The 25,441-nt window shown below is 42.3% G+C and overlaps 1 protein-coding gene across 5 annotated transcripts in view; it reads left to right on the top strand.

The window, feature by feature from the left end:
• The window catches only part of LOC144821706 (uncharacterized), a 545,268-nt gene that overhangs the window by 101,047 nt on the left and 418,780 nt on the right, over nt 1-25,441 (top strand). For all 5 annotated transcript variants that reach the window (XR_013608397.1, XR_013608396.1, XM_078678923.1 and 2 more), the window contains exon 2: nt 15,615-15,770. Coding sequence is in view for 3 of the 5 variants with exons in the window: in XM_078678923.1 (XP_078535049.1) it covers nt 15,744-15,770 (27 nt within the window). In the remaining 2 variants the exon portion in view is untranslated. The remainder of the gene's footprint in view (nt 1-15,614; nt 15,771-25,441) is intronic.

The raw sequence follows: 25,441 nt of genomic DNA, 5'->3' as shown, positions 1-25,441 counted from the left end.
TTAGCGGCTGTCATGATTCGATTGGCTATGATTTCTGGAAGAGATCTATGGAACAGCTTAGCTGGTTCTGTGGGGCGATATATCAGGGTGCCGGAGAAGGAGCTGTTCGCAGTGAAATCTATGCTAAATGCTAAACTCTCGCACTCAGGGATAGTTTCAGTTGTAACGCGACAGTGATACTGGTCTTTTAGAATGATAGCCAGGCCTCCTCCTCTCCCCTTTGTCCGGTCTAATCTATAGATTTGAAAGCCAGGGGGAAGGGCTGAGACTATGTCTGGCTCTGATTGAGACGTAAGCCATGTCTCGGTCAGGAAGATAGCGTCCGGTTTGCGCTCTTCTAGCAGCAGGGCAATTTGTGTGCTGTGCCTCGGTAGTGAGCGGCAGTTTAGCACATACATATAATATTCCTGCGTCGTGACTGGCGGCGTGGTGTTATAAAAAGGATGTTTACATCCGAGGCATCGGGAGGGGAGTTCAGCCGGTGAATTGATGTGTGTACAATGTGTAGCGGCTGCAGTTCCGAGCTGTACGTCCTGACCTGGATGGTGTGGGGGCCAGGGGTGGTGGCCCCTGGTCCCGCAAGGTCGCGGACGGGCTTGCCTTTGGCGCGCCTTCGGCGCACAGCCGGCGCGCCCGCTGCGCCCGTCCGCTGCGCTTCCGGAAATAGCACATTCTTATATATCAAGAAAAGGGAGGTGTGGCCTGTGTCAGTGGGCGTTGCCCGGGGGTTCACAGCGATTGTCCTGCGACCCGCTACAGCGCCTGACTCGGCTGCGCGGGGAGGCAATCTCCAAGGGGAGCAAGAGGTAAGATAAGTTTTAAGAACACAAAGTATCACAACAAGTTTTAAAAAGTAATCTTTTAAAAATTGCTTCTTGCTCTCGGCTTTCCGCCTCAAGAGCTCTGTCTCTTACGAGCGCTGCCCAGAAAGCGCGCCTTGATATAGTAAAAGGGGGCGTGGCCTGTGTCAGTGGGCGTTGCCCGGGGGTTCACGGCGATTGTCCTGCGACCCGCTACAGCGCCTGACTCGGCTGCGCGGGGAGGCAATCACCAAGGGGAGCAAGAGGTAAGATAGGTTTTAAGAACACAAAGTATCACAACAAGTTTTAAAAAGTAATCTTTTAAAAATTGCTTCTTGCTCTCGGCTTTCCGCCTCAAGAGCTCTGAACTCAGCTCCACATCACCGCCGAATTATGTCTGTATCGACTATCGCCTTCGATCTACACTGCGGACAGCAGGTTTCACAACTTGAATTCAGCTTTAGATCTACACTATGCATATCATTGAAGTTAGCCTTGATTTATGTAAGGCAGAGACAATTGTACTCTATGTCCTCAGACTTTGTTAAAATAAGTGACACAAATTCTTTATCGATATTTGTGCTGAGTACTGCCTTCGATCTACAGTGTGGTCAGTAGAGTTTACATCTTGATACCAGTTTGGCATCAGCGCTACAGACAACATTGAAATCAGTCTCAATTTATTTAAGGCATAGACAATTGTACTCAGTCTTCCGAAAGCATTCCTCGATATTTGTGTTGACTACTGCCTTACATCTACACTGCAGACAGCAGGGATCACAACTTTAATTCAACTTTAGATGTACACTACGGACAGCATGAAATTCATCCTTGTTTTATTTAAGGCAGAGATAATTGTAATCTATGTCGTGAGATTTTGTAAAAGGATACGACAAAAAGAATTACTTGATGTCTGTTCTGACAACTGCCTTCGATAAACAGTGAGAACAGCAGGGTTCACAACCTGAATTCAGCTTTGGGTCTACACTACGGACAGCATTGAATTTAGCCTTGATATATTTAAGGCAGAGACAATTCTACTCTATGTCCTCAGATTTTGTTAAACGATGCAACAAAAAACATTCCTCAATGTCTGTGCTGACTACTGCCTTCGATCTACTTTGGGAGGGGTCACGATTCAGGTGAAATGGCGATTGCACATAACGCATTCCAGTAGGCAAGAGACATGGTACCAGTGCAACCTGCACGAACCATGAATCATCGCAGGGTACGCACATGCTGAGTTCTTCAGGCACCACTAACTCACTGCACCACAAGCCATCTCCCCGTGGCATTATTAAGACAGAATTCACTAGGCAAAAATCATTGCTCCCTGTGCGGCCCCCCTGGACCACGCATAATCCCAGGCTACGTACAAGCTCAGCGTCAAAGATACTACTAACTCAGTGCACCATAAATCATCGCAAAGCAGAGTGAACAGTTTTATGTCAAAGTCAGGCATACTATCACTTTTAAATAGAATTCATGCAGAATTCAACCAACAAACGTCATTACTCCAATTACTGTGCCGCCCCCCTCCCCCGACCATGCATCATCGCAGAGTACGGACACGCTAAGCACCAAAGATCGTACTAACACAATGTACCAAAAATCATCGCCACGTGGCCTTACTAAGGCAGAATTCACAAGACAAAAATCATTAGTATCAGCACAGTCTGCCCAGACCACGCATCATTGCAGGCTCCACATAACCTTGTTGTTTCAGGTGTCATTAACTCAGTGCACCACTTATCATCGCTGGCTGCACACACGCTAAATTACCAATACTGTGCAGCTCTAATCAACCCCACGTGGCCGTGGGCTTTTGCTAACCGCGGCCTCCTGCCTACACTGCAGTCATCAGAGCTCACAATTAAATAGACTGTTGATTCATTATTTGCAGAGTACAATACCAAACTAAGTATAACATCTATCAAACCTATACAATATCCCTTTAGTATGCTTCCTTCAAAAACTTCTTTTATATCAGTTATGGATTTAGTTGAATAATAAAATTCACGCTGCAAGTGCAAAGGCACACTTAAAGACATTCTACACTGCGGACAGCATAGATCACAATTTGAACCTCACTTTTTCTTCATAGGAAACCTGAATTTCGTTTTTGGAAACAAAAATGGCTACACCACTGGAAGAATCATCTGATTCTGGACATTTTGTTGCTGAAGAATTGATAACCATCGATGGTACTTCTTTTTTCCCCCTCAATGTACATGCAGTCCAGTATGCAAAAGTCAATGCTTTGAGTGCAGTCTGTTCAGACCACGCATCATCGCAGGGTGAGCACATGCTAAACACCAGACGTACCAATAACTCAGTACACCATAATTAATCCCTTCATGGCTTTATTAAGGCAAAATTCAGTAGTCAAAAAACATTACCCCCAGTGCGGCCTGCCCGGACCACGCATCATCACAGGTTACGTACACGCTCAGTCCAAGAGGTACTACTAACTCAGTGCACCATAATGCATCGCCACATGGCCGTATTCAGGCAGAATTCAACTGACTCCTTATTTATTATTTATAGAGTGCAGTACCAAACAAAGTATAACGTTCCTCAAACCTACACAATATCCCATTAGTAGCCTTCCTTCAAAAACCTCTTTTATATCAGTTCTAGCTTTAGTTGAAAAACAAAATTCACGCTGCAAGTGCAAAGGCACACTCAATGGTAGTCTACACTGCCGACAGCACAGGTCACAACTTGAACTATAATGTCTCTGAAACATACATATTTCGACAATGTATTCCCTACATGTTTCATCTTTTATTTCAATCGTGATTACAGATGATGCAGTCCAGTAGGCAACACGCTGAGCACCATCCGTACCATTAACTCAGTGCATCATAAATAATCGCCATGTGGCCTTATTAAGGAAAAATTCAGTAGCCAAAAGACATTCTTACCAGTGTGGTCTGCCTGAACCACGCATCATCGCAGGTTCCACACAAACCGACCATACCTTATTGCACCACAACTCATGAACCCTTTACAATAGAATCTTCTGTGTATTATTTCACATGTAGTGCGCCTACCTTTGTACAGCAGAAGTCATAAACCATTTATGATTGAATATATGTGTATGATATAATGATTACTGTTCTACTTGTTACCAACAGCAACGTAATAAAATGGAGTCGAGCACACGTGCCGGTACCCACTTCAACTATCTATCTGTTTCTGAGTATTTATTATGTTTGTAAAATGCTGCTCCTGCGCCCTACCACATTATATTTTACTGTAAACAGCGTATGCAACCATCTTACATCTGCCAGTAACAAAATCTTTGATTATACAACTTTCTCTCGCTCATTCTACAAATACAAACGTACAAAGTGGATCATTACAATACTGCAAAGAAAGTGTATAGTAAAGTTATAAGTGTGTGCTATTTCTCGTTTTTTTTAGCATATTTATATAGCGCAAAGTCAACCCAAAACTATAACAGCAATTTACAGGAGCACCATATCTACAGTACATGTTCAGGCACGCGTAGATTGTCATTTCTCTACAATAACAGGATGTGGACACGCCTCAAACACTCATTTCCAGCACCAAGTTCGACAGTATTCCTGAATGACCACATACTGCTCTTCATGTGCCAAAAACTGCAACCTAAAGCTTTCACAGCCCTGTATTACTACATCTACAACACTCCACCGAATGTACAACAAACATTCTTATTTGCAGAAATGCGTCATGTCCAACATCTTTTATGTGTGCAACTATGGATGAATATAGGGTGAGTGATACCCCGTACCTTCAATGTTGCCATGTTGTGTGACTTTACAGACATATGATACATTTGCGTTTAATACTCGGGTGACGGCAGCACTACAACACGGACAACCAAATTACTTGATTTCTCATATAGCTCATGACGGAACCACTCCAATAGCTCCGGAGTCATCGTTCACAGCTTCGTGCAGCACTGGCATACGTCAGTCCAGCCCACTCTGCTTACGCTACCAGAAAAACACAACAACGCTACATGGCCCAGATTTCCATTGTAGTGATTTCTTACTTCCAGGTCTAGTTTTCAGAACGACACACACACACACTCGCTCATGGCTGGTATACACACATACCACACTCATCCAGAACATGCGTCACTACACACGTGACACTACCAATAAAAAAGACGGAGCGCACGTTCTCCATGCCATTTTAGAGTTGCTCCCATCGCAAGCGCTGTGATGGCCCGTCCTAGTGGTTCGAACGCCTCATGTAGGCCTGAACTACCGAACAGGGGGGCCCACTACCATGTGCGTGGCCTCTTTGGTCACTGAGTTAGTGGTAGCGCAAGGACTGAACGGGTGAGGAACCTGCAATGAAGATAGGTGCACAAGTATGTCCTTTGCCATAATGAAATCAAGACTCAGCACCGAACCTGAGACTTCATGTTGGCAGAGCAGGACTGCATGATGTAGAAAGTACCCTGTCAGCGAAAAGGTGAGCAGCGAGGCCTGGGTGAGCAGCGGACGGCGTAGATGGGGTGAAGCAGACTGGATACAAAAAGACGATGCAGCGATTTAGGCGTACGCCTCTTATTGCAAATGTGTTTTTTTTTCTATAGCAGGAAAGTTTTTATAGTCGGTCAAAAGTCCATCGCTCGAGATGATTAAAACCACGTGTATCACTGTGCACCACTTGTTTTCACAAATGGATGAAAAAAATTACTACTCTACTAATTCGTCATAAATCAAAGCCCATTAACAAGTTGGAACTGTACAAGTAGTTGTATTTTTAATACGGGAGGGAAGGTGTGTGAAAGGGCTATGTTATTCTACTCCACATTAAGATAGTGACAATTACCAATCATAAAATCTTTCTTTTATTATCATTTAGATATAGAGCTTCAGGGTGCATTATGTCCCGGCACGTGGTTGAAGACACACCGGTGACAGAAAGGTGAGCTGCGACTATTCTTTTCAGTCACTCTTTCACTTCCTCTCTCCTTTGATAAACAAATGACGCACAATATTATCTTCCTTTTTATCTAACAGGTTGTGTTTCACAAATTGGCGTCCCCCCCCCCAACACCTCCAAAGCTCAACATTTGAGGATTCTGTGATGATGCATGGCCATCGTAACAACGCCTGAGGAGGTTGCTTTGACACGTGGTGGACCCTCCTTGAATCACGCCAATGGCACAAGGTGAGCAAAGAAGCTTGTTACCCAAACAACGACAAGTCATCTGTGAAAGGAGAGAGTGCATAGTGTGCAGCTACAACAGTCTGAGGGGCAGATCTACAAGCCACTTGCGCCACGTTTGTGTCACTATTAATATGGGAAAAGTGGCGCAAGGAGCTTGTAAATCTGCCTCTGACTTCCCAAGAAAAACACTCACCTCCGGACTCTGCGAGTCAATGGGGTGCAACAGTCTAGGTACGCAATATTGAGAACTCACCGCTATGCAGTGGGAGTGCATGTAATATACTACTTTGGAAGAAAAACAGCGCACAGACACCTTCTTACAGTGGAACTTGATGAAATACATTATCCTGAATGTACAAATAAATAATGCAAAAATATACGTGTGCAGTTGTATGTACTATGCTATTACTAACTCTATATACTATCTTTCAGATCACTAAACTGGAGGGTGCACTATGAACCAGCACATGCTTGGACACACAACGGTTGCAGAAGGTTCGCATGAGTATTTTCTCCAATATTAACTGCTCCATCTATAACTTTCTCTCTCTCACAGTTTTAATGTTTTTCTCTCTTTCTCTCTCTCACATAATTTTTCTTTCTCTTTTAAAGTTATGGATGCTGCTGTCCACTCTGCTGTGTACAACCAAAGCTGAGTTCAAGTTGTGAACTCTGTTGGTCACAGTATTTACACAAGTGAAGCAGAGAGGCCTAGATATACAATGTCTCCGATTAAATGCATTATAAAGAGCTCATTTACAAGCCCCTTGCTCCACTTTTGCGTCATTTTCTACATGGGAAAAGTAACACTAAAGTGGAGCAAGAGTTTTGTAAATGAGCCCTATAGAATATTGTCCTGCATAATGACTTGATCTCTCACCTAATTCTGTCTCATCTCTGATTCATTTTAAAGACCTGTTGGTCCATTGTGTAAATCTGACGCAGTAGGCACTTCCATACAGACACCTCCTGAACGCGGGCCAATAAAACAGGTGAAATGAATCAGGCACACTGCAGACGTGCAAATAACCAAATATCGACAAGTGTTACCTTAACTTGTAATGTTTGACCTCATTTAGTCACATCGATCTAATTTTGAACACTTATTTTCATTTATGTTTTGCAGATTACCTACCCTACTTCTATTGGAGTCCATATCACATTTTGTTTAATTGTTTTTTTTAAAGTTATGTTTCTAGTTATTTATTACATTGTTATCTTTAAGTTACGTTTCCAGTTATTTATTATTGTTTTAATTTTAAAAAGTATATACGTCTTCTTTTTCTGACAACATTTCACTATTATTTAGTGTGATAATGATATAGTTGGAAAACATTTAAAAATAGAAATGATATTTATAATTTGAAGTATAATACTGAGGCTAACTCTTTACCAGATCTTTACCAGAGTCTATAGCTATGACTAACGGTTCCTTTGGAAACATTTTAAAACTCCAGCACAGTAACTGTTTCGAATAGCAACATAGTGTGGTGAACTTCTAACCTCTGTGCTCATTTAAGTGTTCCATGAACTGTTATTATGGTAACAGGCAGAAAGCCGTTTGGGAGTCGGGATGAAAGGTACTGGCTGTACAGACAACGTTATATTTACCCAGGATCCTCTACCAAAGTAAAACAGAACACTGTGTACCAGTATTACAACCCCCTTGCGCCACTTTCCTGTCACTTTTCCCATCTTAAAAGTGATGCAATAGTAACGCAATGAACTTGTAAATCTGCCTCTATACACATTACGAGCAAAACAAGTACACAACTCATTCAATTCTTTATCGATCACAATTAAACAGTGTTGCTTCACGATTCACAATGAATTTCAATAAAAACTTTGTGCCTATTTAAATGGAAGACGAGATTGTCGACATTACAAAACTTAGTGGTATATTTACAAAGACAGAGTTAAAATTGTTGTAGCTTTAACCCCTGCACACTACAACAAAAACGCCGAAAATGAACTTAAAAATCCTTTGTTATCTTGCCGGAAGATTTTCTCAACATTGCTGTTTCCTATACAAGACTGAGAGCCACCCCCCGGGGCTATAAATGGTTGTGAGGGGCTCCAAGGCCGCCCCTCTGCAAAATTAGAAGTGTGGGGACTCAAGCCACGGAAACCACCACCCCCAGGGATTTGTGTATTGTGGAAGGCAGACTGCGTGGCCGAGAAAAAAGGGGGGTCCCAAACGTGTTTCCCCATGCAATTTTCCATAGGGACCTTAAAATACGGCTACAGCCCGAACTGCTGAACGGAATTAAACCAAATTTAGCAAAAAGGTAGAGTTTAGTTCACAGATCATGCTTTTTGTTAAATGGTGTTAATCCGTGCAGTAGTTCCTGAGAAAATCAAAAGTATAATCATAGACATATCTATGGGCGAAGTAGGGTACGTGTATCCTCCGAGGATCATATGCGTACCCTTATGAGCATGAGCTGTATGCTAATTGGCTGTCAACTGTCAGTCAACACTTCAAATCAGGAAGTGTTGGCAGCCATTTTGTGTCTCGGTGGAACCGAGGCACAAGAAACCTAAAATAAAACTGTGCAGTACCCGAGAAGGGGGCAGGGTAGAAACAACCTGACCCACTAGGCCTGCTCAGGGGGTCCCACAAGGACTCCCAAGGCCCAAACAAATGTATTTCTTTTTTTTAGATCGCGCGATGCACATAGGATGAGCGCATCCTGCATATAAAATAATAAATAGTTTTTTAAGCCCCCGGGGGGGCCAAATCCCGGGGGCAATAAATAAAGAAATGATATTGGTGGGCCCAAAGGGGCCCCACAGCCCCGGGGACCACCACCCCGTTGGGCTTTGCATAATTATGTAAGGGGGTCTCTGAGGCCCCCCATCCCCGGGGACCACCACCCCCTGGGTCTACCCCCCAGGGCCTACAGAAGGTTCCAGGAAGGGAACCACCACCAACCCGGGGCTTCAAATTGAGGTGCAAGGGGGGCTGCACGGCCCCCTCCTGGAGCCTTCTGTAGGCCCTGGAGACCGCCATCCCCCAGGGTCGGCTCCTGCAGTGTCCCGGGGTGCCCACCCCCTGCAGTACACTGCCGTTTGCAATGACAGAGCGGGATCCTCGCGGCTACCGCCCTGCCATTGCAAACTGCTTTGCTATTTGGAAGAGAGAGCAGGAAACCTGCTCTCTCTTCGAAATAGGAAATCAGATTGCTTTTCCACATGGGGAGCAGCATGTTAGCTGCTCCCCATATGGAAAAGCAATGCCGGCTCCTGTAGGAGGCGGGGAGCCGGCTGGGACCGTGGGGGGATTGGGGATCCCCCATGGCCCCCAACAAGGAGGGCCAGACCCGTGGGATTGGGTCCCCAGGGTTAGTAGTGGCCCAAGAGGGGGGTCCACGCGGCCTCCCTCCACAAAAAAAAATGTAAAACGGCCTCAGGGGATGGGGTCCCCGGGGCCATAATAGGCCACAGGAGGGGGGCAAGGCAGCCCCCTCCAAAAGATATATATTTTTTTAAAAAGGCCATTCCCCGGGGGATGGGGACCCAGGGGCCAAAAAAGGCCTCCTTCCCAATTTGTTTTAGAAAATTTCAAAATTTGGGGGCAGGCCCTGGGGGATGGGGTCCCCAGGGCCAAAAAAAGGAGAAAAAGAAGGGAGGCTACACAGCCCCACTTCTTAAAAGTAAATTTTAAAAAACGGGATTGGAGAGGAGGCCACGCCCCCTTATTGCACCGCTCTGCAAACGCGCCCCCTTGCACGTTTGCAGAGGGGGAACTAATTCTCCTTGAACACTGGGGGTCCCTGGGGGCCAACTAGCCCACCAGGAACCTCCAGTATGCGCCGGGGGGCTGCGTTGCAGAGAGGTGTAATGAGGCCATGCCCCTTTTTACACCTCTCTGCAACACAGCCACCTGGAGCATACTGGAGGTTCCTGGTAGGCTAGTTGGCCCCCAGGGACCCCCAGTAAGCAAGGGGACTTAATCCCCCAGCTTAGAACGCGCTACGGGGTGCGTTTGCACAGTGGTGAAGGTAGGGGGCGGGGCTTGAGGTGATTTGTGTGAAAACATGCCCTGTGGTGCGTTTTAAGTTGGGGAATTAATTTCTCTTCAGTCTAGAGGTCCCCTAGGGGCCAACTAGCCCACCAGTTACCTCCAGTAAGCTCCACGGAGCTGTGTTGCAGAGTATTGTAAAAAGGAGGCATGGCCTCTGAACACCCCTCTGCAACGCAGCTCCCTGACGCATACTGGAGGTACCTGGTCGGCTAGTTGACCCACAGGGGACCTCCGGATTGAAGAGGAATTAATTCCCCAACTTAAACCGTACCATAGTGCGTGTTTGCACACATGTCACCACAGGACCCGCCCCCTTCCTTCACTATTGAGCTAAATATTCCTCTAAAATCAGCCGACTACAAATTCCAATTTACTCACCTTTTATCATGATAGACCTCAGTGCTGCATCTTTGAGCCCAGTACTGATCCTCAAAAGTATTTCAAACCATACTTACCACTAACTTTAATTTCCTTCCATAGGCTAACAATGACTGGTTTCACTGGGAAATTCTTCTAAGTGTGAAGTTTTGGAACTTTAAAATATTCACCTAACATCAGCCGATCAACAAATTCCGATTTGCTCACCTGTTATCAAGAGAGACCTGAGTGCTGCATCTTTAAGCCCACTACTGATCCTCAAAAGTAATTCTAACCATACTTACCAGTAACTTGAATTTCCTTCCACAGGCTAACAGTGACTGGTTTCACTTGGAAACTCTTCTAAGTGTGGAGTTTTGGAACTTTAAAAAATTCCTCTAAAATCAGCCGAACTACGAATTCCAATTTACTCACCTGTTTTGAGTAGAGACCTCAGTGGTGCATCTTTCAGCCCACTACTGATCCTGAAAAGTAATTCTAACCATACTTACAGTATCTTGAATTTCCTTCAATAGGATATCATTGCCTGCTATATAAAATATATATAAATACAAAAATATAAAATAAAAAAAACAAATATTACAATGTCAATATTTTTTAAAACTTTTTTTTCAATTTATATTAAAAATATGTAACGTAATTTAAAAAATAAAATGTCTAAAAATAAATAGTTTAAATCAATGTAGTAAATTAGTATAAAAAATATAACAATTAATACATTTAAAAATTCTAATTCACAAAACCTTTAAAATTCACTGAAAAAACCATAGGTTTCAGCCACGTTATAGTTAGGAATAAGCATTTGAAAAACCTTAGAAATTCACTGAAAAAAACAATAGGTTTCAGCCACGTTATAGTTAGGAATTAGCATTTCAAAACCCTTACAAATTCACTGAAAAAAACATAGGTTTCACACGTGTTATAGTTAGCTGGACATTTCACAGATACAAAACCATTGAAATTCCCCTGTTATAGTTAGTTCAGCTAACTATAACTCGCGCGCCCGCAATGCACTGCTGATGATGTCACATATTACATCACTCATGACATGGTCAGTGACAACACTCATGACATCACTGATGACATCTCAAATGACATCACTGATGACATCACTGATGAAGGATGTCTGGTGAAACAAAGAAAAGGACATTTGATTAATGACCGTAAACTGAGTTGCGAAACACCCGACAAAAGGGAATTTTACTAATGACATGGTCAGTGACATCACTGATGACATCTCAAATGACATCAAGGGACAGAAGGGTCACTTGTGATCAAGAGAACCACAGTTCTCGAAATGCATTGAGTGGTGTTGTCAACACAATAAAGTAATTGGATTCTCAGCAACCAGGAGTGCGTTTGCATTTTTTGGTAACTGCAAAGATTGAAACTTGGATAGTGATGTATATCTATCTATCCATCTATCCATCTATCTATCTATCTATCTATCTATCTATCTATCTATCTATCTATCTATCTATCTATCTATCTATCTATCTATCTATCTATCTATCTATCTATCTATATATATATACACATTTATATATATATATATATATATATATATATATATATATATAGAGAGAGAGAGAGAGAGATAGAGAGAAAGGGAAAGAGAAAGAGAGAGGGAGAGAGAGAGATATTAGAGTGAGAGAGAGCGAGACATAGAGTTTACCTTTTCGTCTTTTCCTTCTACATCTACACACAAAAACATTCTGAGATTCCAATGCCAATCATACTGTCAATATTTTAATTTGTTTATACTGCCACCTACCATCTTTGTTCCTTTTGAGAATATTGAAAAGTCCTATGTCAGGGCAGCTAATTGCAATGTTTAAAATAGCACCATTCTCCCAGAATGTCAAACATTTTTAAGTACCTTATTTAATTTCTGCTACCACGAGTTTTGCCTTAGGAAACTGAAATGATTTCTGTCACTCAGATGTCCCAGAGAGCATTGTGTAAAGACAGCAAACAGTCACAGTTAGAGAATAGACGCTTTGCTTCACATCAACCTGGGCGCTTCTCACTAATCTGTTAACACTGTCTTGAATGCAATTGAACAGTCTTTAAGAACAACACATTAGATAATGAAGAATGCAAGCAAGTTCTAAAATTAATTTACATTGAGTAGTCAATGTAGCAATTAGAGATCAAAGTCCTGAAAATGTATTTATGACTCTACTAATTGAGAAAGCAAAGCGTCTTAGTCATTTCAACTAAACAAATGTAGACGTTTAAATATATTACTATGTAGTCAATGGTTTAATCATGTATTCATTGAGCTATTAACATGAATATAACATGCTGTACGAGACAGTTTTTGAATCAATTTTAACTGATAGTTTTAATATTGCTTTTGTCAAACCCCAATGCATTACATCAATCGCTGATGTAGTTTGAATTGTTTAGGTATTATTCATATTGCCTCATCTGTGAAATAGGCCTTGTTGAGTAGTACTTTAAAATAGATGACTTAATAAAGAAAGATAGTAAAGCATTTAGGTATACAAAAGAAGCTTGAAGAGAAGCAAAAAAGTATAGAGGTGACAAGACCAGATGCCTTACACAATCCGTGGAAAATGAAATGAACTTTCTATTTTTATTTCACAATCTAAACTATAATTTAAATAAAGATTGAATTAGCATAGATATATTTGTGGAGGATGTATAGTTACCAAAGATATGTGTATTCGGAGATGACAATTAATATTTCCACAATGTAAGATGGAAGTAAGCAACACAGAATGAGCCATAGTAGCAGCTACTCCAATAAGGTGGAGGAGAATCGGCTCACTGCTTTGCGAGCAATTTAAAAAGGAAACTGAAAATGAAAATAACATGATGTTATTATCATTTTATTTTTCTGCCCTGCTTAGATGCGGGGCGGGGAAGGGTGGGGCGGGGCGGGCAGGGCTTTGCTGGCTAGAACAGGGGCCAGGAGGAGTAGTGGTAAGCACACTCTAAGTTTGCATGATGGCTTGTCTGGCCGTCTTGGGTCTGCCATACAGTCATGCACATTTTGCATGTTTTCCACCAGCTGTATTGCACAGCTTGGGTGGAGAGCAGGCACAGCCTCCCAGTCCCTCTCTGAGCACCGAGCCACGACTCTCAGACCAATCACAAGGTAGCATTGTGATTCGATGGGGGAGTCCGGGAGCCGGTGTGCTCCCTGGTTCCAGCTCCTGGAGTCGACCGAGGAATTGTAAAGGAACAAGAGATGGTGGCCGGCCTGCAGGTAAGTGTTTTTTTTATTATGTTTTTTCAATTGAACCCCCTCTCCTCCCCCGCCCTGCCACCCCCGTTAAGTTGTGGCTGCCACAGAACACTACAAGGTAGTTATAGACTAGGGGACAGTGTACCCCAATCAGTGCCCTTTTAACACCAAGCTGGAAGTGACTACTTCCAAAAACAACTGAGATTCTCTCTGGGTCCTAGAATAACCCAGTGTAGAATGCTAACCTCACGATGGTGATACACCATCTCAATAGATGTTGTTAGCTGTCTCTGAACCCAGAAAGGCAAGCAAATGCAGAACGGGTTAAAGCAAGGGGAGTGACTTCTGATGAGGGGACCTATTTTTCCGATTGCATCAGTAGATCTGCTCAATTGGTCCCAGCAGAAGACCACATCTCCTGTTGAAAAAGACAAATCCTTGAACAAACATCACACTGTTAATTTTCCTTTAGTTTCCTGTACTATACTAACATTATTACCTGTCAAAAGGGAAGAAGGAAGTAGAAACTCTAAGAAGACAACTCAATGTGCAAGAATAAACGGACAGAAGAAGTGGACATTTCCCTCTTAAAGAGGACTTCCCAACTGTCACATGGTTAGATTGCTCCTGTTCCCACCTAATTATCACAGATGCTTTGCAACTCTTTAGCGGATACTGTCCATGCTCATGCATATCGCAACCCTATATATTACCAAAGTAAGGTTGAAACACTCCTTTCTAATCTAATGTTTACGTTACATGTTATCCTAGTTCTAGAACAGATATCAGGCAAAATGGCCCCTAAATATTTGGTTAATATCACATAAAAGGACTGTACAATGTAACTTGCCTTACTTGTGAAATTTCCATGCTGTGCAATGTAAAGTATTACTTTGCCCCTTTGAACTATGTCTGCTCAACTTAAAAACACTAAATTAGAATCACAATGTCAGCATTCTTTCTGACCATGAATGAAAATATTGAAAACATAGTTTTCTTTTGTTTTGCTTTCCTTCGTTTTCTAATGTTGACTGAGCATTCTTTATTTTCCTGTCGCTTATATCACTAATTTAAACTTTAAGGGGCACATGCATCAAAGTAATAATTTGCTATTACCAAATAGCGAATTTTAAGAATATGCTGTTTGGTGATCACAAATGCCTATGCATTAAGGATTCCCAAATTTTTTTGCAAATCCTTAACATTTCCTAATAGTGAATCACAAATTGCGATTCACTATTAGGGAATGCATTCCCATACATTCCTATCGCCATTTGCGATTAACAAATTTGGTAATCGCAAATTGCAAATGCAATTGCAAGGGTGTTAGGGAGCCTGGCCCCCTAATACACCACCAAAAATGGCGTGCACATTTGTGCATATTTTAAAGGATTCACAAATTACCATCAACTTGAACTTGATGGTAATGTGCGATTCCTAAATGCAAAGTCGCATTTTGGAAATGCTACATGCATCGAATTTAGGGAATCACAAATTGCGATTCCCTAAATGCATTCGGAAATTACGTCATCGCAAAAATTGCAATTAGCTATTTTGCAAATGCAATGCCTTTGATGCATCGCAAAAGGCATTTTACCAGTCACAAACGGGCCGATTCGCAGAATCTGGCCATTTAGGACCAGTAAAATGCTTGATGCATGTGCCCCTAAAACCGGTGTTTAACAAATATTATTCTCAAAAGCTTGTAGATGAGTTCCCCAGAATTACTTGGTGAATATATGCAACATGTAAATAAGGTATGTTTATATTATTTGTGGAAAAATGTACTCTAAACATACATTGGGATACTGCAAGTGATAATCTAGAGGACATTCATTGACTGAACTTTTTATCTCAATTTACTGAATTCCAGAGACCTACGTTCATGGTTATGCACTCAGTTTCAATTATACTGTAAATTACAAAATACAACTTCCCGCCACAACATTTTTTTAATGCAGTACCGAATCATATATTTTTAAAACAATGAGTATCTGCTTTGTTATTAATACAGATATCCGTTGGAATATGTGGAGTCTTCCATAGGGTGTTTCAGTGAAGGACCCAGGAGGAGGAAGAAAATAATGAAGGGGCAACGGCTACAACTATAGGCCTTCTCTAAGAATATCAAATCAACTCCAAAATGTTGTATCAAGCTCTTATCCTTAAGGTATTACCATCAATCTATCATCTCTATATTCACACCACGTTCTCATATTGTGGGTATCTTCAAGAAAACTTTAAATTCAGCTGTTTGTTGAAGGGTTAATGTCAATGCATTGCACGAGGATATACATATTTGTTACATGATAAAGTGCTCAGGTGAACTGGTGCAAAAACAACAGTTGATGGACAGAATGCAGAACAATGTCATACATTCACCCCAGTACAGAGATCTGGGCCTAAATACATCGTTATTTTGCTCACCGTGCCATTCCAGTTTGAACCTAGCCATATGCAAATCAGTCTTGACCCTGTGCCCCATGGGTACAGTCCAGCCCGAACTGCCAAGCCAGATCCTCCCTGGACTGGAAACAAGAATCCTTGGACCGGTTTCAGGCTTTCAGCCCTCCTCGGCCAGGATAGCTTGATTCCAGTGGCATGGAGAGCAGGGGACTCACGTCTGAGCATGCCCGTCCCACTCGGCGTGACAAATGCAAAAACAACAGTTGATGGACAGAATGCAGCGCAATGTCATACATTCACCCCAGTACAGAGATCTGGGCCTACATCCATGCCCCAGGAGGTCGAATGACTGTCTAGGGCCAATGAGTGTTGGGGAAATCAGATTCCAGAGAGGCTGGATCGCATTACCCTTCTTTTTATTCTTCGCTTGTGTCCAGTAGGTTTTAAGACATTATTGGGACAGGTTGAGGGGGGGGAAAACAAACTATCTGGCTTCTGTGGGCAGAAACATTGTGGGGTTTCAGGAGTAGGCAAAGTGATCCCTAAGCAGGAACCCACTAGAAAAACAGTATCATGACAAAAATGGAGGAATACCCTTTTCCAGTGGTTCCGCTTCTATTGAGACTGGTGCTCAGGGGACTAAGCTGTGCGCCTATGCATCAACTGAATTGAAAGCTGATTGAGCCTTTAGATTTCCACTGCTTTCAATTTCACATTCAGTGAACTCAGAATACTTGGCACACTGATTGGCAATTGAAAAAGGAAAAAATATAACTTTGCCTTCAAAGCGTAGCTTCTTCATGGAAGCCTATTGTAAGGATGTGAAAAGGGAATCCCTTTGGTAGAGGTGATGGAGGAATTCACTGCTAGAGGTGTGAGGATGTGACCTCTAGTGCACATGACTTTGTAGTCAGGTTCTTCCTTTAAAAAAGGAGCTAAAGGAAATGCAGAGAATTTCGAATACTTATCATCCTCATTCTGGCAGGCCAAAAAATATTTGAAGGCAGAGAAATTTTGGCGCATAGTTCCCAAAAATAATCAATTTGAATGCTTGATTTTTTTAGACTCTGAAGCTTTGCATTCTTTCTTTAGGACTTCAGCATTGGCCTCCTCAGGAGTATACAGCGTTACGTAAATGCCATTGTAAATCAATGCAGAACTGCAGTACTCATTACTCAATAACACCAGGTTCATGGTATGTTTGATGCAATGTGGAAACTTCTGCACTGGGAAACTCCTTCTCAATAGCATGATATAGAAGTTTATTTTTACCTCCATTGCAATATTTGGGCCAAGAGAAAGTCATACTCAAACACACGCCTTGTTATTTCCTCTCTAAGCAGCAGTTGGTGTTGCTCCCAACTCACTTGACCGAAGGAACAGGGTACTAAAATATGCTGGGTCTCCTACTCTCAGAATATTGGTTTGCTGGCTATTCAAACAAAGGCAGCTTTCCTATATTCAGCTATGAACATGTTTTAAGCAGGTGATGATATTGTTCTATAACTCCATGTTGACCAGCGAGATGTGGAACTGGATATTGTCCAACTCCTTTTGGAAATAATGTTGGTGCAATTTAACCAGTCAGCAAGTGACCTAAAGTAAATATTGTAAGTAGGGTGGCAGTGGTGAAAGCTATGGACTGCAACACAAAATCTTTCTTGATCATGAGGAAGAGACCATCACAATTTTTAGCACCGGTTTAATAAAATGATTGTACTATCCTTTTAATGGCAATACTTTTCGAGGGTTTCAGTTGTCCCTCTTTAGGTGAGAAGATAATTTCTTCCCTAATATCTTTAACCACAGTCTCCATTCACCTCCTTGTTCTGAAAACCGATTCTCCTTTTTGGGGAATGCTATTTATATCAACACATTATTGCAATTCCTGTTTGGTTCTTCCATCATAATTATATCAGGAATTTAAAATATGAAATCGGTTTAAAGTTCCAGTGTCTTGGGGGTTGGCAAAATGTGTCTGAAAGATGGGTAAAAATAAAATGTTAAGGCATTCATCAGGACTCAGGGTTGCTATGTTGATTGCCTGTGGTATTCAATATATCAACCCGTATCAGAATCGTTTTTAAGAAGTATTATATCATGTTATTATGGCGCTGTTCTGTGATGTCAAATGCTTGTTTATAGTCCTTAAAAGTTTGGAAACTTCTTTGAAAATGTGGACATGGTCACTTGTTTTGTTTGTTGTCTCATTAATTTGACTTCTGTAGTACTCTTTCTTCTGAATTGTCTTTTAGACTTAACTCGAAAGCTTTGACAGGATTCTGTTTCCATTATTGATTGGGATTGTCTGGCCCCTACGTTCCATATTGGCTTGACCTAGGTGAAAAAAGATGTTGCTTTATTCTTGGCGACTTTAAGTTTTTTGAGTTGAAGAGGTTCCTCTACATTTTCAGAATTTAGAAATACAGAGGTGAAAATGAGATTAGGGGATAAGCAATCCAGTATTTTCGCTTGACAATTGCTTCTTAAATACAGATTCCATATGTAAAGAATAAGGGCCAGATGTAGGTAGCCTAATACCGGTCGGTAACGGCCGAAATTACTGAATTTCGGCCGTTACCGACCGGTATTAGGCATTTGAGATGTAGGGGCCTAAATCAAGGATTCGGTAATTTACCGAATCGGTAATTTAAGGAATCAGTAAATTACTGAGGGCCCGATGTAGGTCGGTCGGTAACGGCCGAAAATCGGTATTTTCGGCCGTTACCGACCGGTATTTAGTAAATGGTATGTAGGGCCCAGATTTTTACAGATTCGGTAAATTTACCGATCGGTAAATTTACCGATTCTGTAAAATACCGAATCGGTATTTATACCTATTCGGTATTTTTGATATGTAGGTGGGACTCTTCTGAGTCCCACAAGCCTTACAGAATCGGTATTTTACCATGAAATCCAACTTCATGGTAAAAAACCGATTCCGGTGTGCATGCACATGTGTGCATGCACACCTGTGCCATATGACAGGCAGACCTGCCCTTAGGGCAGGTATGCCTGCCACATGGCCCCCGAATCTTTTTTGGGGGTGCTAGAGGGTGTCAAAGTGACACCCCCTGCACCCTTGTCAAAATCGGTATTTACCGATTCGGTAAATACCGACCGGTAATGCCCCATTCATTCCTATGGGCTTCAAAGCCCATAGGAATGAATGGGGCATTACCGGTCGGTATTTACCGAATCGGTAAATACCGATTTTTACCGATTCGGTAAAAGGAACATCTGGATGTTCCTACATATCCACCCCTTAGATTTACCGATTTTTAATTACCGAATCGGTAGGATTCGGTAATTAAAAATCGGTAAATCTATTTTACCTACATCTGGGCCTGAATTCTTAAATACCGATTCGGTAAATTACCAAATCCCTAATGTAGGGAGCACTCAAGTGAGTGCATTCCTCATTTAAGGATTCGTTATTTACCAACAACTACAAGTTGGTGGTAAATATCGAAAACCGTTAAAAAAGCAATTTTAGGCTTTTTTAACAGTGCCATGTGCAACATGTGCACCCATGCACTATTCAGGGGTGCAACAGGGTGTCAATGTGACACCCTGCCACCTTTGTAAGTCTTCCCCTTATTACCGATTCGGTATTTACCGAATCGATAATTCCTATTCATTCCGATGGGCCTTTACCGAATTTTACCGATTCAGTAAAAATGACCAAATCTATACCTACATACCATTTACCGATTCTAAAATACCAAATCGGTAAAATTCGGTATTTTAGAATCGGTAAATAGTATTTACCTACATATGGCCCTAGGTCTAGTTTGTGGCTTTCTAAGTGGGTAAGTTCTGATGTCATCCAAGGAGAATTTGATTTTTTTAAAAACATGGTTCAACTCAGGAACTATGCCAGAAGCCAAGAAAAATGGAAACGATAGCAAGATGAGTTCTCTGGGCCCTGACAATTCGCCATCAAAAACTGCCTTGGTTATTATCTTCCTGATGAGTGGGTATTGCATTTTGCAAGGAGATTCCTTCCCACTCCATTGCTTCCATTCTTCATTGTTTTTTGGAAATGTCACGATGCCAAGAAAAGGAAGGTGCTTGATTGTCTGGGGCCTATAATGGTGCCAAATTGATTAATGGTTGCATACTAAGAGGATCCAGTAGCAAGACCTTTGAGCTTGAAGAGTTCTTCCTGAAAACCTACATGCATTATTTTCTTCACTTTAATATACATAGTTTGTGTCATACATGTGTTCATGCACCCCAAGAGAGACATGTGTTCATACACCTCAAGGCATCGAATGTGGCAAACAAGAAACACTCAGTTGGTATCAAGGCCTTCCAAGGCGGTTACAAACCTTCAAATTTGACAGTTTCAAATGCCATATCATTTCAGTAACCATTCGGAACGACCTAAAGAACATATCCCAGACAGAGAAATGTATGAACTTTTAGGGACCCAGAGGTCATATGCAAGGCAGAGAAACGTACACAGACTTAGAAAGGGCAAATTAGAGTTTCAACACGGAAGTAAACTGAACCTGCAAACATATGGACTCTTTTCAGTGCCTATGCTGATCTTGCAGAAGTAAAACTTACTGAACTAATTAAGGGCCTTATGTTCAATAGGAAGGAGCTTACCTGGCTGCAAGATGGAAGCATAGTTAACGAGCTCCAATGACTGTCTACACTATCCTGCAGTAATCTGCCATATATGCGGCTCGTGATGTAATTACAGAAAAAACCCAATGTAAGAGGGAAGTGCTCACCAATTGAACCTCTGCGGACTGAAACTGTGTCTTGGGACCGGGGCTGCCGCTGACGTGGGTCCGGTGACAGCAAGACTTACCGGCCTGGAGGCAGAGGGTCCGTCCAATCCCCGGGTGTTGATCGAGTTTCTGACGTGGTGGGGGGCGGTGTCAGACTGGCCTGGCCCCTGCCGGAATAAAATAATTGGCAACCGATGTGTACCAGCATCAGCCGGACTGCTGAGTGAGCTCGGGCTGGGCACAGCCAATGAAGGCGTGAGCGGGCTGGAGGCCTTCCCCGTGCTTGTGTGAAAGTTGGTGGCCAGAACAGAACAAGCACATCGGTAAGTGCCCCTACCCGAGCCCCCATTATCAGCCGCGGATCACGCTCCTCCAGCACTGGGAATGACTGAAAAATTTTTCCACGACCCTGCCCCGGGGCTTGAGCAGGCAAAGTGCGCCACACCCGAGGGACAAGGGCCGGGAGCCATAAAGTGAGCACCCGCAGAGAGGAAAACTAAGGGTTGTTCGGCCGAGCGCCTTATCCCAAGGCATCCAGCGTTAAAGGTGACCCAACAGTACAACTCAGCCACTCCCATATTAATGTCTGTCAACAAACACTATATTCTGGGCCCAGGTGCACGTATGCAGCTGGTGGACCACTATGCACCAGCACGTACTAGCAAGGGGTACTGTAGAAATGCAGGAAACAGGTTAAAATTAAGAAGCTTTATTCAGCAGCACAGCATCATACATAGAGCTTCAGAGTCCAGATGCAACTGACTCAAAGATGCAGAATGCATCATCACGAAAGTTCTGTGAAGAACACAGAATTAGAACAATGAGCAACCGATGTGTACCAGCATCAGCCGGACTGCTGAGTGAGCTCGGGCTGGGCACAGCCAATGAAGGCGTGAGCGGGCTGGAGGCCTTCCCCGTGCTTGTGTGAAAGTTGGTGGCCAGAACAGAACAAGCACATCGGTAAGTGCCCCTACCCGAGCCCCCATTATCAGCCGCGGATCACGCTCCTCCAGCACTGGGAATGACTGAAAAATTTTTCCACGACCCTGCCCCGGGGCTTGAGCAGGCAAAGTGCGCCACACCCGAGGGACAAGGGCCGGGAGCCATAAAGTGAGCACCCGCAGAGAGGAAAACTAAGGGTTGTTCGGCCGAGCGCCTTATCCCAAGGCATCCAGCGTTAAAGGTGACCCAACAGTACAACTCAGCCACTCCCATATTAATGTCTGTCAACAAACACTATATTCTGGGCCCAGGTGCACGTATGCAGCTGGTGGACCACTATGCACCAGCACGTACTAGCAAGGGGTACTGTAGAAATGCAGGAAACAGGTTAAAATTAAGAAGCTTTATTCAGCAGCACAGCATCATACATAGAGCTTCAGAGTCCAGATGCAACTGACTCAAAGATGCAGAATGCATCATCACGAAAGTTCTGTGAAGAACACAGAATTAGAACAATGAGCAAACAGGTCTCATGCCATTAAAGGGAAAGGAATATAATACAAGATGTAACACATCTCCCCCATAAAAAAAAAAAAACAAAAGGCAACAAATTACACATAGTCTCGTAAAGACATGGGTCTCCTCCGAATCCGGAAATCCTCCTTGATTCTAGAAGCAATAGTATCAGGAGAAAGCCCGGGAAACTGATTTGGTGCAGAACCAGAACAATTTTGAGAATGAGAAAAAGCATTTTCACCATGCTGGATAGGACACTTCGCAACCTTGCTTACATTCCAGACTTTCCCGTCTTGCGTGATAACAGAGTTATTAAAAACATTCTTAACCTGAATGGGTCTACCATACCTGCTCATGCCCTTGCTAACAAAAGCAGGTTTCAGAATCTTGACCCAATCTCCAACAGCCAAACCATGCTCTCTTACCTTCCATTTCTTGTTATACCACACAGCAGACTTATTCTGTTTACCAGAAACCCTGTCCGCAATAACCTTGACATCCACAACATCCTCACCAAATCCCTTACATTTTTCTTTGGAACCACCAAGGACAGATAACAGAAGCTGGATCTCTCCCTTTAAGAAGTCTGAAAGGACTAACCTCTGTAGTAGTATGAGGAGTTATGCGGTAATTCCAAAGTTTCTCTCTTAGTACATTCAACCAATTACCCTTTTCCTTAATAGCATCAACAACAAAGTTCTTTAACACTCGGTTGAAACGCTCAACCTGACCGTTCTTATGTGGTTCATAAAGAGAAGTTCTAACATGTCTGATATTGCAAGATTGTAAAAATAACTGCATTTCCGACAAGACCAATTGCACTCCGTTATCTGACACCAAAACAGAGGGGCAACCTTCCATAGAGAATACTTCCTTAAAAAACAAAATAATGACCTCAGAAGTGACTTTGGACACAAATTTTACTTCTGGCCATTTTGAATGATAATCAATAATTACAAGAGCAAAACGAGAAGACTCAGGTAAAATATGGAACGGACCAGAGATATCAAAGGCAATTTTATTCCACGGAAATTCAGGCCACACTACCGGTTTAAGAGGTGGGACAAAAACCTTCAACATCTTGTCCTTATCACAACACTCACTGCACTCTCTAACCACACGATCTACAAACCTGTCCAATCCTGACCACCAAAAGTTCAACCTAATAAGACGTTTCATGGCAGAAATTCCAGGATGGGTTTTATGCGCCAACTTGAGTATCAAATCCTGAACTCCAACCGGTGGAACACACTTATCACCTTTAAAGACTAAATTCCCTTCACAGAACAATTCATCAGCAACATTAAAAAACGGCACAATATCCTCTCTGATATTGGCTTTGCTGGGCCAACCTTCTAAAAGGTATTTCCTTAAAGTAATTAGCTTATCATCCTCTTCCTGACACTTGATCCAAAATTGTTCAGTGATATCCTGATACTGAGTAGAAACAAAATCCTGCAAACTAGAAACAAAATCAACATTTTTAGACCCACTAACACTGTCAACCAAACTAACACAAGGAAGGCGTGATAAACAGTCAGCAGTAACATTTTTCTTTCCAGGTATGTATTCCACCGTAAAGCTGTAGTCCTGCAGTTTTGAGGTCAAATGTGCAAACCTCGCTGTAGAATTCCAACCTCCTCCCACTGAAAGAATATGGACAAGAGGCATGTGATCAGTTCTCAAAATGAACTTACTTCCGCAAATGTAGATCCTATAATGTTCAATGGCCCACACACATGATAGTAACTCTCGCTCAATGACTGCATACCTGCGCTCTGTCTCACTCAGCGTCCTGGAGGAAAAAGCAATATTCCACTCCGCCACACCATCTGTTTGAGACAGCACACACCCCAGTCCGTATAAACTTGCATCCGTAGTAATGATACACTTCTTGCCCATCCTAAAGGGTCTTAAAGTTGGTGAATTGACAATGTCATATTTAATCTCAGTGAAAGCCTTTTCTTGCTCTGTGTCCCAAACAAACTCATTCTTTTGTCTCAAAAGTTTCCTTAAGGGCTCCATTTTGGTAGCAAAATTAACCACAAATTTGCTGTAATATTCGCACATGCCCGAAAAGGACAGAAGTTGTTCCTTAGTACTAGGAGCTGGGGCATTAAGAATGGCTTCAACATTAGATTTCTTTGGAATCAAACCTTCCCCCGATAGAGTATGCCCCAAATACTCCACTGACTTCCTAAATAAATTGCATTTATGTGCTTTAAGAGTGAGACCATTGTTTTGCAATCTAGAACACACTTCATCAAGGTGGACAGAATGCTCAACATCATTTTTAGAAAAAATCAGGATGTCATCCTGGAAGCACTTAACAAAAGAATCAAGATCTCTAAAAATCTGAAACATTACATGCTGAAAAACAGAAGCAGCAGACGCTAAACCAAACGGCATTCTTCTATACTGGAAGAGGTCCATGGGGGTAATAAAGGCTCTGAATTTTTTAGATTCTTCCGTTAGCTCTATTTGATGGTACGCTGACCTAAGATCCAGGGTAGAGAAGACCTGCGCACCATCAAAAAGAGAAACCAGCTCATTAATATTGGGAAGCGGATGACAATCAATTATAATATTTGAATTAAGTGCTCTTAAATCGATGCAAACTCTCAACTTTTGATCAGGTTTCCGTACGAGAACTATGGGTGAAACCCATTCAGATGACTCTATGGGTTCGATAATATCATCCTTCAATAGGTCATCCAGCATTTCTTTTAATTCAGACCTAACATTCAAAGGCACGCCTCTTAATTTTTGCTTAACAGGAATAGCCCCATCTTTTAACACTATTTTGTGTGCAAAGCCTTTCAACTTTCCCAGCTGATCACAAAAGACTTTGTCAAAGTTTTTTACTCCACAAAGAGGTAACATCCTCTCCCCCATCAGTAATGGCATTAATCATTTCCTGGTCACTACATAGTTCAATGGGATCCTTGGCACGTGGATTCAATTTGATACCCAGTTCCCATTGATCTTGCCACCCCAGAACATTAACACCCTTGATAGCAATATATAACTTGATGTGAGCCAGCCTACCTCTAAAGGTCAAAGGAACATTCAAAAATCCTTCAATAGAAATATTGTTCCAATCAAAACCCTCAGCTAAAATATCAGATGGCTGTAGTTTTGAGAAATCACACACACCCTGTAACTTCTCATCAAAGTATTGCTTTGTGATAATGGTCCTTGGAGACCCAGAATCTACCATTAGTTCAATATC

The sequence above is a fragment of the Lissotriton helveticus genome, chromosome 2_2, assembly GCF_964261635.1.
Source record: "Lissotriton helveticus chromosome 2_2, aLisHel1.1, whole genome shotgun sequence".
NCBI classification, from domain to species: Eukaryota; Metazoa; Chordata; class Amphibia; order Caudata; family Salamandridae; genus Lissotriton; species Lissotriton helveticus.
The sequence above is the reverse complement of the archived record's forward strand: the minus strand, read 5'-3'. Positions and strand labels throughout refer to the sequence as shown.